The sequence below is a fragment of the Eptatretus burgeri genome, chromosome 4, assembly GCF_056783735.1.
Source record: "Eptatretus burgeri isolate ZD-2024b chromosome 4, Ebu_testis_v1, whole genome shotgun sequence".
Lineage (NCBI taxonomy): Eukaryota > Metazoa > Chordata > Myxini > Myxiniformes > Myxinidae > Eptatretus > Eptatretus burgeri.
Window position 1 is genome coordinate 60,149,777 of NC_140964.1, and position 18,727 is coordinate 60,168,503.

An 18,727-nucleotide genomic window follows, 5' to 3' on the forward strand; every position below is an offset into this window, starting at 1 on the left:
ATGTTACAAGTGTGGAAAAACAGGACACTGGAGCCGGGAGTGCCAAGCTGCACCCAGGCAATGGAGCTGGGACCACCAGCTGCCACAACACTGGGAAAGACCAACAGCACCTCCTGGGGGAGAGCAGAGACGGGAGAAGAAATATTGACAAAAGGATACCGTTGTGGCTCCACAAAGGGAAACATGGAACGTGAGAGAATTGACCACAACGGTAAACGAAGAAGGAAAACAGGTAACATTTCTAGTAGACACGGGAGCCACACGGTCAACACTAAAACAAGGAGAGATAAAGAACCTGCCTCTTTCAGGCGACTCAGTAAGAGTGATGGGGGTCTCGGGACGGAGAGATGTCCCGATTTCAGAAAAATAAAGAATTGAAGTAGGCCCCCTGAAAGGAGAACATGCATTTTTGGTCACTAAACACACTCTGATGAATCTGTTGGGTAGACATTTGTTGTGTAGAATGGGGTGTGCTATAACATGTAAAGAAGACGGAGTTTTCATCGATGCTCTGTGAGCTTCACAAAAAGAAGTCCTGACCCTCATGATGAATGAACTCGGACCAGTGATTTATTGGTTACGAATTGTATCTCAGGAGGGTAGAAACCAGCTGAGTAGGGATTTGGAAAGTGCAAAAAGATTGCGAGATGTAGAGGAATGGTTGCTTAGCAACGACATTGATTTGGAAGGAGTGGGATTGACTTTGCACTGTACTGGATACGACGATGAAACAGGGCAGGATTTTGAATACTCAGCCAAAGTGCATAGAGATTACACTGATCAGCGCAAAATGATGACAACCACTTTATGGATCGGAAAGGAAGGAGCAGCGGTGGAGGTGGAACGAGCCGCCGAAGAGCATGAACTAATGAAGCATAGCGAAGGACTTGCACCACATGTCTCAATGGCAGTAAGTAAAGAACACAGTTCGGGAGAATTGGGAAAAATGATAACCCGATTGAGATACGCCCCGGAACCAAAAGAAAGGGGTAGCGAGGATCGGAACAGCTTTCACGCGATTAGGAGCGGGGATTGATGGAAAGTATGCTTACCTGATAAAATTTTGACATGCGTGTTGGAAAGGCATGAGATGAACAGCGAGAAACCCCGCCGCCAGACAGACAGGCGAGCGGGGACCGAGGAAAGATTACAGGAAGTACCAGACAGACTCCGGACAGAACATCCAAATGATGTAGGGAGGGTGCTGGCCGCGACGCCTGTGTCAATCTGTCTATAATTCCAGCAATCTCTGTGTGCCTGTCTGTCTGTTTGTCTGCGACCGCCGTTTCTCGATGACCGCCGGTCCGATCCGATTGCCAGGAATTTGCCGGGACCCGCAGATGTGCCTTTTCGAGGTTTGATGTCAATCGGACGAGCGGTTCCCAAGTTACGGCCATTTTACTGCTTTTTCAGTGTTGAAAAGGTGTATATATGGCAGCTGAAGGTGTCGTTCCACCTTCTCACCTTATCATGCCAATTTTTTTTCCCAAATTATTAATAACCGGACGACCACCAGTCCGATCGGATTGAAACTTACCAGCAATATTGCCGGGGACCGCGGATCTGCCTTTTCGAAGTTTGATAGCGATCGGAAGAGCGGTTCCCAAGTTACGGCCATGTATCTGTGAACCAATGACAGGACACAGTGCCATGACTTCACGAATGACGTCACAATGAATGTTTATTTAAATTATTAAATTTTTTTGAAGGATTGACGTCACAATTCTTCTTCGTTTGGTATGATGTCACAATCGACACTGGGGACCTGGGTATGTGCCTTTCTCAGGGTATGTGCCATACCTGGGTATGTGTCAAACTCCCAAGGTTTGATTATTATTCAAATTATTAATTAATCCCAAGGTTTGAATTTTCCCGAGGGAAACAGCTGTTTCCCAAAGGTTTGAAAGCTGTTTTTTCCCAAGGTTGGAATTAATCGTTGTGCTTGGTAGACATTTGTGAATACATTTACAGAGAGAGGGACGAGAGAGGAGGGGGGAAAGAGGAGGAGGGAGAGAGGGGGTGAGGGGGGCAAGAGAGAGGAGAGGGACAGAGGAGGGGGAGAGGAGGGGGAGAGACGGGGGGGAGAGAGGGGGCGAGAGAGGAGGTGAGAGGGGGTGGTAAGAGAGGGGACGGATTTGGGGGAGAGAGAAGGGCAAGAGGAGAGGGAGAGAAAAGGGAGAGAGGAGGGGAGAGAGAAGGGTGAGAGAGGGGTGAAAGGGGGGAAAGAGAGTGGAGAGAGGAGGGGGAGAGAGAAGGGCGAGAGGGGGTAAGAGGGGGCAAGAGAAGGGAGAGAGGTGGGGGAGAGAGACGGCTGAGAGAGGGGGTGAGAAGGGGGGGGCAAGAGAGTGGAGGGACAGAGGTGGGGCGAGAGAGGTGGGGCGAGAGAGGAGGGCGGAGAGGGGCATCACAATTCTTCTTCGTTTGATATGACGTCACAATTGATGCTGGGGACCTGATACTGCAGGCATGAAGGTGCACATGCTGGCACGCACCTACGGGCCCGCCCCTATCGGCCCGCACTAGTTCAGGTAAAAGAGGGGATACCCCTGCCTCGAGTGGGCCAATATCCATTGCGAAAGGAGGCAATCGAGGGAAACGCACCGGTGCTTGCATCATTACGGGAGCAAGGAGTGATAACACCTACAAAGAGCCCATGTCATACGCCTATCCTCCCGGTAAAGAAGCCCAGTGGAAATAAGTGGAGATTCGTGCAAGTTTTGCGGGCGGTGAATAAATGCGTGAAATCATTTTTCCTGTAGTGCCGCACCCTGTCACGGTGCTGGTACTGGTGCCATCGAGCGCAACATATTTCTCTGTGGTCGATTTATGCTCGGCATATTTTTCCATTCCCCTGGCGAAGGAATCACAATACTTATTCGCCTTGAGCTTCGTGGGACAAAAATACACCTGGACGGTACTTCTGCAAAGATTTCGCGATAGTCCGACACTCTTTTCGCAGGCCTTGAAGAAAGACTTGGAGGAGATAGAGCTTCCGGAAGGTTCAGTGATGATTCAGGATGTCGACGATTTATTGATCTGCTCAGACGACCAGAGGAAATGCAAAACGCACAAGATGGCACTGTTACAGGCGATTGAAATGCAAGGGAGATTGAGTCATTGGGGCAGTGGGGACTTGAAGAAGAAAGGGGGAGGGGATGACACAGTTGGCTTGGGGGAGGGAGAGCAGAGAGGGGACAGAGTTGGGATCCAGGGGTTTGAAGATTTTTAGGGGGGGGGATGGGGGGGAGTTGAGGAGATTGGGTTGTGAGGGGAGCACAGAGATTGGGTGTGGTGGTAAAGGGGGCAGAGAGATGTCAGAGTTGGGAGGAGGTTAAGGACATGGGATTTTGTGTGGGTGTCGTGGGTTAAGGTTTGGGACATTGATGCAGAATCACATTTTACATGATGCAGAATTCCGATGGGTCCATGATAGTCTCATTGTGTCTTTTGGATCCTCAAGGTATTTTGGGTTCTCAAGGTATTTTAGGTCCTCGTGGTCTTATGGATGCCCTGGGTCCTTTGGATCCTTGGGGTCTTTTGGGTGTGCGGGGTCCACGATTGACGAGGGGTGTTGCAATGCATGCACATATCCTGTCCAGGATATGACCGTGACATTGTCAACACAACACCCCCCATCAAGCTCATTGGTGGACTGGTCCACCTGAATGTGCAGAGTGCCTGAGAGAACTTGCAGATTACTCACAACAACCTGAAAATATCAGTTTGTGTAAAAGTGAAACCAAAACATGTGCAGAAACCAAAGGGGGGGATGGGGTGGGGGGAGGAGTGCGCACCCCCTTTACCCCCCCCCCCCCAGATCCACCCTTAGAGTTTGTGTCGTGGAATGAAGTCATCAGTCAGAAGGTGTTACCCATGAGGAAATACAAAACCGCAGGCTCTGATCGTTTATTCGATGTTTAACATCTGTACACGTTTTATTGAAACGCCCTGGAATGCTTCCCTTGCCTCTAATCACCGTCAACTACCAACACAAACACGCCGAAGGTAGTAGTTTACGTCGTTAACATCATCGCAATAATTCGAGAAAAAGAATTGATTGGAAATTGAAAATTTAATTGAAAAACAAACAAACCCCAAACGTCTGTTGATTCAAAAGAACAATCGTGGAACGTTGGAGGAGCGAAGCATGCCGGGAAATGTTCGAGTCACACCTCCTCTGTTATTTTGTGTTTTTAAATGTTCTTGAAAACGATGACTCGGTTGATATAAAACGTCTGCACGTTTAAAGGTTGAGGTGTCCGACGTTATGAAAACCCAATATTAAATTGGGAATGCGTGGTTGTTTGATTTTGAGGAAATTACCTGGTTAGAAGAGGTTCGAGATCTTAAAAATGCTTATTTGTGCTCGAGAAGGATCCTTCTCCAAGCTGTTCAAACTGTTTCAAGGGAATTAAAATGATGATGTTGTTCAAAGATTTCCCGTGGTGGATATCATGAGGAAATCCTGCAATTCAGTAAACTCGCTTCGGCTCGACGGGACGAGAAACTGCTGGAATGAGGGTTATAAAGTGAGAAGGAAACACATCGACTGGGATCAGGAACAGGTGTTTCCAACGACGTCCTCGTTTACTCCATATAAAGGCAAACAAAACGGACACGTTGCTTCACCAAGTGATGGTGTTGACTATCTTGTGTTGGTCTTGTTTCTGGTATCGATGGAATTTTCGATGGAATCGATGGAATTATCGATGAAATCGATGGAATCGTTACTGGAATTACAGATGGACAGCATGGAGGGAGATGGACAGCGTGGAGACAACATGTCGAGATTACCTTGTCCACTCATTCCATTGTGTTACCATGGAGACAAGAAGAACAAGTCGTTGCTGCAGTTGCAGTGGAAGAGAACAGTCCAAACTTTCTCTGATGAAAGCATAATGAAAACAAGGACAAATGTGTCCAAGAGCCGCGTCATAAAGATTTTGTCTTCACCAGAAGAAGAAGAAGAAGAAGAAGAAGAAGACGCAGAGGAAGAAGTAGAAGAAGAAGAAGAAGGTGAACCCAGAGCTCTCTTGGAGCCAGCGTTCTCAACACGACGCGACGAAACAAGAAACTTCCATTATTCTATTTTGAGAACGAAGTGAGGTTTACGACGTCAAATAGTTGCAAATAAAGTATTTACTGCGAGATACTATATCTCACCTCATTTAAAATAAGGTATTTACTGTGAGGTTTAACACCTCAACGAGTCACAAATAAGGTATTTAGTGTGAGGTTTTACACAACTAGTCACAAATAAGGTATTTAATGTGAGGTTTTACACCTCAACTAGTCACAAATAAGATATTTAGTGTGAGGTTTTACACCTAAACTAGTCACAAATAAGGTATTTACTGTGAGGTTTAACACCTCAACGAGTCACAAATAAGGTATTTACTGTGAGGTTTTACACAACTAGTCACAAATAAGGTATTTAGTGTGAGGTTTTACACCTAAACTAGTCACAAATAAGGTATTTACTGTGAGGTTTTACACAACTAGTCACAAATAAGGTATTTAATGTGAGGTTTTACACCTCAACTAGTCACAAATAAGGTATTTAATGTGAGGTTTTAAACCTCAACTAGTCACAAATAAGGTATTTACTGTGAGGTTTTACACCTAAACTAGTCACAAATAAGGTATTTACTGTGAGGATTTACACAACTAGTCACAAATAAGGTATTTAATGTGAGGTTTTACACCTCAACTAGTCACAAATAAGGTATTTAGTGTGAGGTTTTACACCTAAACTAGTCACAAATAAGGTATTTAGTGTGAGGTTTTACACCTCAACTAGTCACACATAAGGTATTTACTGTGAGGTATTACACCACAACTAGTCACAAATAATGTATTTACTGTGAGGTTTTACACCTCAACTAGTCACAAATAAGGTATTTACTGTGAGGTTTTACACCACAACTAGTCATAAATAAGGTATTTACTGTGAGATACTATACCTCACCTCGTTTAAAATAAGGTATTTACTGTGAGGTTTTACACCTCAACGAGTCACAAATAAGGTATTTAGTGTGAGGTTTTACACCTCAACTAGTCACAAATAAGGTATTTACTGTGAGGTTTTACACCTCAACTAGTCATAAATAAGGTATTTACTATGAGGTTTTACACCTCAAGAAGTCACAAATAAGGTATTTAATGTGAGGTTTTACATCTAAACGAGTCACAAATAAGGTATTTACTGTGAGGTTTTACACCTCAACTAGTCACAAATAAGGTATTTACTGTGAGGTTTTACACCTCAACGAGCCACAAATGAGGTATTTAGTGTGAGGTTTTACACCTTAACGAGTCACAAATAAGGTATTTACTGTGAGGTTTTACATCTAAACGAGTCACAAATAAGGTATTTACTGTGAGGTTTTACACCTCAACTAGTCACAAATAAGGTATTTACTGTGAGGTTTTACACCTCAACGAGCCACAAATGAGGTATTTAGTGTGAGGTTTTACACCTCAACGAGTCACAAATAAGGTATTTAGTCTGGAGGTTTTACCCCTCAACTAGTCACAAATAAGGTATTTAGTGTGAGGTTTTACACCTCAACTAGTCACAAATAAGGTATTTAATGTGAGGTTTTACACCTCAACTAGTCACAAATAAGGTATTTAGTGTGAGGTTTTACACCTCAACTAGTCACAAATAAGGTATTTACTGTGAGGTTTTACACCTAAACTAGTCACATATAAGGTATTTAGTGTGAGGTTTTACACCTCAAATAGTCACAAATAAGGCATTTACTGTGAGGTTTTATTCCTCAACTCGTCACAAATAAGGAATTTAGTGTGAGGTTTTTCACCTCAACTAGTCACAAATAAGGTATTTAGTGTGAGGTTTTACACCTCAACTAGTCACAAATAAGGAATTTAATGTGAGGTTTTACACCTCAACTCGTCACAAATAAGGAATTTAATGTGAGGTTTTACATCTCAACGAGTCACAAATAAGGTATTTACTGTGAGGTTTTACACCTCAACTAGTCACAAATAAGGTATTTACTGTGAGGTTTTACACCTCAACTAGTCACAAATAAGGTATTTACTGTGAGGTTTTACACCTCAACCAGTCACAAATAAGGTATTTACTGTGAGGTTTTACACCTCAACCAGTCACAAATAAGGTATTTAATGTGAGGTTTTATACCTCAACTAGATACAAATAAGGTATTTAGTGTGAGGTTTTACACCTCAACTAGTCACAAATAAGGTATTTACTGTGAGGTTTTACACCTCAACTCGTTACAAATAATGTATTTAGTGTGAGGTTTTACACCTCAACTCGTTACAAGTAAGGTATTCAGTGTGAGGTTTTTCACCTCAACTAGTCACAAATAAGGAATTTAATGAGGTTTTACACCTCAACTAGTCAAAATAAGGTATTTAGTGTGAGGTTTTACACCTCTACCAGCCACAAATAAGGTATTTACTGTGAGGTTTTCACCTCAACCAGTCACAAATAAGGTATTTACTGTGAGGTTTTACACCTCAACCAGTCACAAATAAGGTATTTACTGTGAGGTTTTACACCTCAACTAGTCACAAATAAGGTATTTACTGTGAGGTTTTCACCTCAACGAGTCACAAATAAGATATTTAGTGTGAGGTTTTACACCTCAACTAGTCACAAATAAGGTATTTAGTGTGAGGTTTTACACCTCAACTAGTCACAAATAAGGTATTTACTGTGAGGTTTTACACCACAACTAGTCACAAATAAGGTATTTACTGTGAGGTTTTACACCACAACTAGTCACAAATAAGGTATTTACTGTGAGGTTTTACACCTCAACGAGCCACAAATCAGGAAGTACCAGACAGACTCCGGACAGAACATCCAAATGATGTAGGGAGGGTGCTGGCCGCGACGCCTGTGTCAATCTATCTATAATTCCAGCAATCTCTGTGTGCCTGTCTGTCTGTTTGTCTGCGACCGCCGTTTCTCGATGACCGCCGGTCCGATCCGATTGCCAGGAATTTGCCGGGGACCCGCAGATGTGCCTTTTCGAGGTTTGATGTCAATCGGACGAGTGGTTCCCAAGTTACGCCATTTTACTGCTTTTTCAGTGTTGAAAAGGTGTATATATGGCAGCTGAAGGTGTCGTTCCACCTTCTCACCTTATCATGCCAATTTTTTTCCCAAATTATTAATAACCGGACGACCACCAGTCCGATCGGATTGAAACTTACCAGCAATATTGCCGGGGACCGCGGATCTGCCTTTTCGAAGTTTGATAGCGATCGGAAGAGCGGTTCCCAAGTTACGGCCATGTATCTGTGAACCAATGACAGGACACAGTGCCATGACTTCACGAATGACGTCACAATGAATGTTTATTTAAATTATTAAATTTTTTTGAAGGATTGACGTCACAATTCTTCTTCGTTTGGTATGATGTCACAATCGACACTGGGGACCTGGGTATGTGCCTTTCTCTGGGTATGTGCCATACCTGGGTATGTGTCAAACTCCCAAAGTTTGATTATTATTCAAATTATTAATTAATCCCAAGGTTTGAATTTTCCCGAGGGAAACAGCTGTTTCCCAAAGGTTTGAAAGCTGTTTTTTCCCAAGGTTGGAATTAATCGTTGTGCTTGGTAGACATTTGTGAAGACATTTACAGAGAGAGGGACGAGAGAGGAGGGGGGAAAGAGGAGGAGGGAGAGAGGGGTGAGGGGGCAAGAGAGAGGAGAGGGACAGAGAAGGGGGACAGAGGAGGGGGAGAGAGGAGGGGGAGAGAGGAGGGGGAGAGAGGAGGGGGAGAGAGGAGGGGGAGAGAGGGGGAGAGACGGGGCGAGAGACGGGGGCGAGAGAGGGGCGAGAGAGGAGGTGAGAGGGGGGTGGTAAGAGAGGGGACGGAGGAGGGGAGAGAGAAGGGCAAGAGGAGAGGGAGAGAAAAGGGAGAGAGGAGGGGAGAGAGAAGGGCGAGAGAGGGGGTGAAAGGGGGGCAAGAGAGGGGAGAGAGGAGGGGAAGAGAGAAGGGCAAGAGAGGGGGTGAGAGGGGGGCAAGAGAGTGGAGAGAGGAGGGGGAGAGAGAAGGGCGAGAGGGGGGTAAGAGGGGGCAAGAGAAGGGAGAGAGGTGGGGGGAGAGAGAAGGCTGAGAGAGGGTGTGAGAAGGGGGGCAAGAGAGGGGAGGGACAGAGGTGGGGCGAGAGAGGAGGGCGGAGAGGGGCATCACAATTCTTCTTCTTCGTTTGATATGACGTCACAATTGATGCTGGGGACCTGATACTGCAGGCATGAAGGTGCACATGCTGGCACGCACCTACGGGCCCGCCCCTATCGGCCCGCACTAGTTCAGGTAAAAGAGGGGATACCCCTGCCTCGAGTGGGCCAATATCCATTGCGAAAGGAGGCAATCGAGGGAAACGCACCGGTGCTTGCATCATTACGGGAGCAAGGAGTGATAACACCTACAAAGAGCCCATGTCATACGCCTATCCTCCCGGTAAAGAAGCCCAGTGGAAATAAGTGGAGATTCGTGCAAGATTTGCGGGCGTTGAATAAATGCGTGAAATCATTTTTTCCTGTCGTGCCTCACCCTGTCACGGTGCTGGTACTGGTGCCATCGAGCGCAACATATTTCTCTGTGGTCGATTTATGCTCGGCATATTTTTCCATTCCCCTGGCGAAGGAATCACAATACTTATTCGCCTTGAGCTACGCGGGACAAAAATACACCTGGACGGTACTTCTGCAAAGATTTCGCGATAGTCCGACACTCTTTTCGCAGGCCTTGAAGAAAGACTTGGAGGACATAGAGCTTCCGGAAGGTTCAGTGATGATTCAGGATGTCGACGATTTATTGATCTGCTCAGACGACCAGAGGAAATGCAAAACGGACAAGGTGGCGCTGTTACAGGCGATTGAAATGCAAGGGAGATTGAGTCATTGGGGCAGTGGGGACTTGAAGAAGAAAGGGGAGGGGATGACACAGTTGGCTTGGGGGAGGGAGAGGAGAGAGGGGAGAGAGGTGGGATGGAGGGGTTTGAAGTTTGTTAGGGGGGGGAGGAGGGGGGGGAGTTGAGGAGATTGGGTTGTGAGGGGAGCACAGAGCTTGGGTGTGGTGGTAAAGGGGCAGAGAGATTTCAGAGTTGGGAGGAGGTTCAGGACATGGGATTTTGTGTGGGTGTCGTGGGTTAAGGTTTGGGACATTGATGCAGAATCACATTTTACATCATGCAGAATTCCGATGGGTCCATGATAGTCTCATTGTGTCTTTTGGATCCTCAAGGTATTTTGTGTTCTCAAGGTATTTTAGGTCCTCGTGGTCTTATGGATGCCCTGGGTCCTTTGGATCCTTGGGGTCTTTTGGGTGTGCGGGGTCCACGATTGACGAGGGGTGTTGCAATGCATGCACATATCCTGTCCAGGATATGACCGTGACATTGTCAACACAACACCCCCCATCAAGCTCATTGGTGGACTGGTCCACCTGAATGTGCAGAGTGCCTGAGAGAACTTGCAGATTACTCACAACAACCTGAAAATATCAGTTTGTGTAAAAGTGAAACCAAAACATGTGCAGAAACCAAAGGGGGGGATGGGGTGGGGGGAGGAGTGCGCACCCCCTTTACCCCCCCAGATCCACCCTTAGAGTTTGTGTCGTGGAATGACGTCATCAGTCAGAAGGTGTTACCCATGAGGAAATACAAAACCGCAGGCTCTGATCGTTTATTCGATGTTTAACATCTGTACACGTTTTATTGAAACGCCCTGGAATGCTTCCCTTGCCTCTAATCACCGTCAACTACCAACACAAACACGCCGAAGGTAGTAGTTTACGTCGTTAACATCATCGCAATAATTCGATAAAAAGAATTGATTGGAAATTGAAAATTTAATTGAAAAACAAACAAACCCCAAACGTCTGTTGATTCAAAAGAACAATCGTGGAACGTTGGAGGAGCGAAGCATGCCGGGAAATGTTCGAGCCACACCTCCTCTGTTATTTTGTGTTTTTAAATGTTCTTGAAAACGATGACTCGGTTGATATAAAACGTCTGCACGTTTAAAGGTTGAGGTGTCCGACGTTATGAAAACCCAATATTAAATTGGGAATGCGTGGTTGTTTGATTTTGAGGAAATTACCTGGTTGGAAGAGGTTCGAGATCTTAAAAATGCTTATTTGTGCTCGAGAAGGATCCTTCTCCAAGCTGTTCAAACTGTTTCAAGGGAATTAAAATGATGATGTTGTTCAAAGATTTCCCGTGGTGGATATCATGAGGAAATCCTGCAATTCAGTAAACTCGCTTCGGCTCGACGGGACGAGAAACTGCTGGAATGAGAGTTATAAAGTGAGAAGGAAACACATCGACTGGGATCAGGAACAGGTGTTTCCAACGACGTCCTCGTTTACTCCATATAAAGGCAAACAAAACGGACACGTTGCTTCACCAAGTGATGGTGTTGACTATCTTGTGTTGGTCTTGTTTCTGGTATCGATGGAATTTTCGATGGAATCGATGGAATTATCGATGAAATCGATGGAATCGTTACTGGAATTACAGATGGACAGCATGGAGGGAGATGGACAGCGTGGAGACAACATGTCGAGATTACCTTGTCCACTCATTCCATTGTGTTACCATGGAGACAAGAAGAACAAGTCGTTGCTGCAGTTGCAGTGGAAGAGAACAGTCCAAACTTTCTCTGATGAAAGCATAATGAAAACAAGGACAAATGTGTCCAAGAGCCGCGTCATAAAGGTTTTGTCTTCACCAGAAGAAGAAGAAGAAGAAGAAGAAGACGCAGAGGAAGAAGTAGAAGAAGAAGAAGAAGAAGATGAACACAGAGCTCTCTTGGAGCCAGCGTTCTCAACACGACGCGACGAAACAAGAAACTTCCATTATTCTATTTTGAGAACGAAGTGAGGTTTACGACGTCAAATAGTTGCAAATAAAGTATTTACTGCGAGATACTATATCTCACCTCATTTAAAATAAGGTATTTACTGTGAGGTTTAACACCTCAACGAGTCACAAATAAGGTATTTAGTGTGAGGTTTTACACAACTAGTCACAAATAAGGTATTTAATGTGAGGTTTTACACCTCAACTAGTCACAAATAAGATATTTAGTGTGAGGTTTTACACCTAAACTAGTCACAAATAAGGTATTTACTGTGAGGTTTAACACCTCAACGAGTCACAAATAAGGTATTTACTGTGAGGTTTTACACAACTAGTCACAAATAAGGTATTTAGTGTGAGGTTTTACACCTAAACTAGTCACAAATAAGGTATTTACTGTGAGGTTTTACACAACTAGTCACAAATAAGGTATTTAATGTGAGGTTTTACACCTCAACTAGTCACAAATAAGGTATTTAATGTGAGGTTTTAAACCTCAACTAGTCACAAATAAGGTATTTACTGTGAGGTTTTACACCTAAACTAGTCACAAATAAGGTATTTACTGTGAGGATTTACACAACTAGTCACAAATAAGGTATTTAATGTGAGGTTTTACACCTCAACTAGTCACAAATAAGGTATTTAGTGTGAGGTTTTACACCTAAACTAGTCACAAATAAGGTATTTAGTGTGAGGTTTTACACCTCAACTAGTCACACATAAGGTATTTACTGTGAGGTATTACACCACAACTAGTCACAAATAATGTATTTACTGTGAGGTTTTACACCTCAACTAGTCACAAATAAGGTATTTACTGTGAGGTTTTACACCACAACTAGTCATAAATAAGGTATTTACTGTGAGATACTATACCTCACCTCGTTTAAAATAAGGTATTTACTGTGAGGTTTTACACCTCAACGAGTCACAAATAAGGTATTTAGTGTGAGGTTTTACACCTCAACTAGTCACAAATAAGGTATTTACTGTGAGGTTTTACACCTCAACTAGTCATAAATAAGGTATTTACTATGAGGTTTTACACCTCAAGAAGTCACAAATAAGGTATTTAATGTGAGGTTTTACATCTAAACGAGTCACAAATAAGGTATTTACTGTGAGGTTTTACACCTCAACTAGTCACAAATAAGGTATTTACTGTGAGGTTTTACACCTCAACGAGCCACAAATGAGGTATTTAGTGTGAGGTTTTACACCTTAACGAGTCACAAATAAGGTATTTACTGTGAGGTTTTACATCTAAACGAGTCACAAATAAGGTATTTACTGTGAGGTTTTACACCTCAACTAGTCACAAATAAGGTATTTACTGTGAGGTTTTACACCTCAACGAGCCACAAATGAGGTATTTAGTGTGAGGTTTTACACCTCAACGAGTCACAAATAAGGTATTTAGTCTGAGGTTTTACCCCTCAACTAGTCACAAATAAGGTATTTAGTGTGAGGTTTTACACCTCAACTAGTCACAAATAAGGTATTTAATGTGAGGTTTTACACCTCAACTAGTCACAAATAAGGTATTTAGTGTGAGGTTTTACACCTCAACTAGTCACAAATAAGGTATTTACTGTGAGGTTTTACACCTAAACTAGTCACATATAAGGTATTTAGTGTGAGGTTTTACACCTCAAATAGTCACAAATAAGGCATTTACTGTGAGGTTTTATTCCTCAACTCGTCACAAATAAGGAATTTAGTGTGAGGTTTTTCACCTCAACTAGTCACAAATAAGGTATTTAGTGTGAGGTTTTACACCTCAACTAGTCACAAATAAGGAATTTAATGTGAGGTTTTACACCTCAACTCGTCACAAATAAGGAATTTAATGTGAGGTTTTACATCTCAACGAGTCACAAATAAGGTATTTACTGTGAGGTTTTACACCTCAACTAGTCACAAATAAGGTATTTACTGTGAGGTTTTACACCTCAACTAGTCACAAATAAGGTATTTACTGTGAGGTTTTACACCTCAACCAGTCACAAATAAGGTATTTACTGTGAGGTTTTACACCTCAACCAGTCACAAATAAGGTATTTAATGTGAGGTTTTATACCTCAACTAGATACAAATAAGGTATTTAGTGTGAGGTTTTACACCTCAACTAGTCACAAATAAGGTATTTACTGTGAGGTTTTACACCTCAACTCGTTACAAATAATGTATTTAGTGTGAGGTTTTACACCTCAACTCGTTACAAGTAAGGTATTCAGTGTGAGGTTTTTCACCTCAACTAGTCACAAATAAGGAATTTAATGAGGTTTTACACCTCAACTAGTCAAAATAAGGTATTTAGTGTGAGGTTTTACACCTCTACCAGCCACAAATAAGGTATTTACTGTGAGGTTTTCACCTCAACCAGTCACAAATAAGGTATTTACTGTGAGGTTTTACACCTCAACTAGTCACAAATAAGGTATTTACTGTGAGGTTTTCACCTCAACGAGTTACAAATAAGATATTTAGTGTGAGGTTTTACACCTCAACTAGTCACAAATAAGGTATTTAGTGTGAGGTTTTACACCTCAACTAGTCACAAATAAGGTATTTAGTGTGAGGTTTTACACCTCAACTAGTCACAAATAAGGTATTTACTGTGAGGTTTTACACCACAACTAGTCACAAATAAGGTATTTACTGTGAGGTTTTACACCACAACTAGTCACAAATAAGGTATTTACTGTGAGGTTTTACACCACAACTAGTCACAAATAAGGTATTTACTGTGAGGTTTTACACCTCAACGAGCCACAAATCAGGAAGTACCAGACAGACTCCGGACAGAACATCCAAATGATGTAGGGAGGGTGCTGGCCGCGACGCCTGTGTCAATCTATCTATAATTCCAGCAATCTCTGTGTGCCTGTCTGTCTGTTTGTCTGCGACCGCCGTTTCTCGATGACCGCCGGTCCGATCCGATTGCCAGGAATTTGCCGGGGACCCGCAGATGTGCCTTTTCGAGGTTTGATGTCAATCGGACGAGTGGTTCCCAAGTTACGCCATTTTACTGCTTTTTCAGTGTTGAAAAGGTGTATATATGGCAGCTGAAGGTGTCGTTCCACCTTCTCACCTTATCATGCCAATTTTTTTCCCAAATTATTAATAACCGGACGACCACCAGTCCGATCGGATTGAAACTTACCAGCAATATTGCCGGGGACCGCGGATCTGCCTTTTCGAAGTTTGATAGCGATCGGAAGAGCGGTTCCCAAGTTACGGCCATGTATCTGTGAACCAATGACAGGACACAGTGCCATGACTTCACGAATGACGTCACAATGAATGTTTATTTAAATTATTAAATTTTTTTGAAGGATTGACGTCACAATTCTTCTTCGTTTGGTATGATGTCACAATCGACACTGGGGACCTGGGTATGTGCCTTTCTCTGGGTATGTGCCATACCTGGGTATGTGTCAAACTCCCAAAGTTTGATTATTATTCAAATTATTAATTAATCCCAAGGTTTGAATTTTCCCGAGGGAAACAGCTGTTTCCCAAAGGTTTGAAAGCTGTTTTTTCCCAAGGTTGGAATTAATCGTTGTGCTTGGTAGACATTTGTGAAGACATTTACAGAGAGAGGGACGAGAGAGGAGGGGGGAAAGAGGAGGAGGGAGAGAGGGGTGAGGGGGCAAGAGAGAGGAGAGGGACAGAGAAGGGGGACAGAGGAGGGGGAGAGAGGAGGGGGAGAGAGGAGGGGGAGAGAGGAGGGGGAGAGAGGAGGGGAGAGAGGGGGAGAGACGGGGGCGAGAGACGGGGGCGAGAGAGGGGCGAGAGAGGAGGTGAGAGGGGGTGGTAAGAGAGGGGACGGAGGAGGGGAGAGAGAAGGGCAAGAGGAGAGGGAGAGAAAAGGGAGAGAGGAGGGGAGAGAGAAGGGCGAGAGAGGGGGTGAAAGGGGGGCAAGAGAGGGGAGAGAGGAGGGGAAGAGAGAAGGGCAAGAGAGGGGGTGAGAGGGGGGCAAGAGAGTGGAGAGAGGAGGGGGAGAGAGAAGGGCGAGAGGGGGGTAAGAGGGGGGCAAGAGAAGGGAGAGAGGTGGGGGGAGAGAGAAGGCTGAGAGAGGGTGTGAGAAGGGGGGGCAAGAGAGGGGAGGGACAGAGGTGGGGCGAGAGAGGAGGGCGGAGAGGGGCATCACAATTCTTCTTCTTCGTTTGATATGACGTCACAATTGATGCTGGGGACCTGATACTGCAGGCATGAAGGTGCACATGCTGGCACGCACCTACGGGCCCGCCCCTATCGGCCCGCACTAGTTCAGGTAAAAGAGGGGATACCCCTGCCTCGAGTGGGCCAATATCCATTGCGAAAGGAGGCAATCGAGGGAAACGCACCGGTGCTTGCATCATTACGGGAGCAAGGAGTGATAACACCTACAAAGAGCCCATGTCATACGCCTATCCTCCCGGTAAAGAAGCCCAGTGGAAATAAGTGGAGATTCGTGCAAGATTTGCGGGCGTTGAATAAATGCGTGAAATCATTTTTTCCTGTCGTGCCTCACCCTGTCACGGTGCTGGTACTGGTGCCATCGAGCGCAACATATTTCTCTGTGGTCGATTTATGCTCGGCATATTTTTCCATTCCCCTGGCGAAGGAATCACAATACTTATTCGCCTTGAGCTACGCGGGACAAAAATACACCTGGACGGTACTTCTGCAAAGATTTCGCGATAGTCCGACACTCTTTTCGCAGGCCTTGAAGAAAGACTTGGAGGACATAGAGCTTCCGGAAGGTTCAGTGATGATTCAGGATGTCGACGATTTATTGATCTGCTCAGACGACCAGAGGAAATGCAAAACGGACAAGGTGGCGCTGTTACAGGCGATTGAAATGCAAGGGAGATTGAGTCATTGGGGCAGTGGGGACTTGAAGAAGAAAGGGGAGGGGATGACACAGTTGGCTTGGGGAGGGAGAGCAGAGAGGGGACAGAGTTGGGATCCAGGGGTTTGAAGATTTTTATGGGGGGGAGGATGGGGGGGAGTTGAGGAGATTGGGTTGTGAGGGGAGCACAGAGCTTGGGTGTGGTGGTAAAGGGGGCAGAGAGATTTCAGAGTTGGGAGGAGGTTCAGGACATGGGATTTTGTGTGGGTGTCGTGGGTTAAGGTTTGGGACATTGATGCAGAATCACATTTTACATCATGCAGAATTCCGATGGGTCCATGATAGTCTCATTGTGTCTTTTGGATCCTCAAGGTATTTTGTGTTCTCAAGGTATTTTAGGTCCTCGTGGTCTTATGGATGCCCTGGGTCCTTTGGATCCTTGGGGTCTTTTGGGTGTGCGGGGTCCACGATTGACGAGGGGTGTTGCAATGCATGCACATATCCTGTCCAGGATATGACCGTGACATTGTCAACACAACACCCCCCATCAAGCTCATTGGTGGACTGGTCCACCTGAATGTGCAGAGTGCCTGAGAGAACTTGCAGATTACTCACAACAACCTGAAAATATCAGTTTGTGTAAAAGTGAAACCAAAACATGTGCAGAAACCAAAGGGGGGGATGGGGTGGGGGGAGGAGTGCGCACCCCCTTTACCCCCCCCCCCAGATCCACCCTTAGAGTTTGTGTCGTGGAATGACGTCATCAGTCAGAAGGTGTTACCCATGAGGAAATACAAAACCGCAGGCTCTGATCGTTTATTCGATGTTTAACATCTGTACACGTTTTATTGAAACGCCCTGGAATGCTTCCCTTGCCTCTAATCACCGTCAACTACCAACACAAACACGCCGAAGGTAGTAGTTTACGTCGTTAACATCATCGCAATAATTCGATAAAAAGAATTGATTGGAAATTGAAAATTTAATTGAAAAACAAACAAACCCCAAACGTCTGTTGATTCAAAAGAACAATCGTGGAACGTTGGAGGAGCGAAGCATGCCGGGAAATGTTCGAGCCACACCTCCTCTGTTATTTTGTGTTTTTAAATGTTCTTGAAAACGATGACTCGGTTGATATAAAACGTCTGCACGTTTAAAGGTTGAGGTGTCCGACGTTATGAAAACCCAATATTAAATTGGGAATGCGTGGTTGTTTGATTTTGAGGAAATTACCTGGTTGGAAGAGGTTCGAGATCTTAAAAATGCTTATTTGTGCTCGAGAAGGATCCTTCTCCAAGCTGTTCAAACTGTTTCAAGGGAATTAAAATGATGATGTTGTTCAAAGATTTCCCGTGGTGGATATCATGAGGAAATCCTGCAATTCAGTAAACTCGCTTCGGCTCGACGGGACGAGAAACTGCTGGAATGAGAGTTATAAAGTGAGAAGGAAACACATCGACTGGGATCAGGAACAGGTGTTTCCAACGACGTCCTCGTTTACTCCATATAAAGGCAAACAAAACGGACACGTTGCTTCACCAAGTGATGGTGTTGACTATCTTGTGTTGGTCTTGTTTCTGGTATCGATGGAATTTTCGATGGAATCGATGGAATTATCGATGAAATCGATGGAATCGTTACTGGAATTACAGATGGACAGCATGGAGGGAGATGGACAGCGTGGAGACAACATGTCGAGATTACCTTGTCCACTCATTCCATTGTGTTACCATGGAGACAAGAAGAACAAGTCGTTGCTGCAGTTGCAGTGGAAGAGAACAGTCCAAACTTTCTCTGATGAAAGCATAATGAAAACAAGGACAAATGTGTCCAAGAGCCGCGTCATAAAGGTTTTGTCTTCACCAGAAGAAGAAGAAGAAGAAGAAGAAGACGCAGAGGAAGAAGTAGAAGAAGAAGAAGAAGAAGATGAACCCAGAGCTCTCTTGGAGCCAGCGTTCTCAACACGACGCGGCGAAACAAGAAACTTCCATTATTCTATTTTGAGAACGA

At 44.4% G+C, this 18,727-nt stretch overlaps 1 protein-coding gene across 1 annotated transcript in view; it reads left to right on the forward strand.

Moving 5' to 3' along the window:
- The window catches only part of LOC147028153 (scavenger receptor cysteine-rich domain-containing protein DMBT1-like), a 123,217-nt gene continuing 104,490 nt past the window's right edge, over positions 1-18,727 (forward strand). Inside the window, exon 1 of the mRNA XM_085876541.1 lies at positions 1-232. Within this exon, the coding sequence (XP_085732667.1) occupies positions 1-232 (232 nt within the window). The remainder of the gene's footprint in view (positions 233-18,727) is intronic.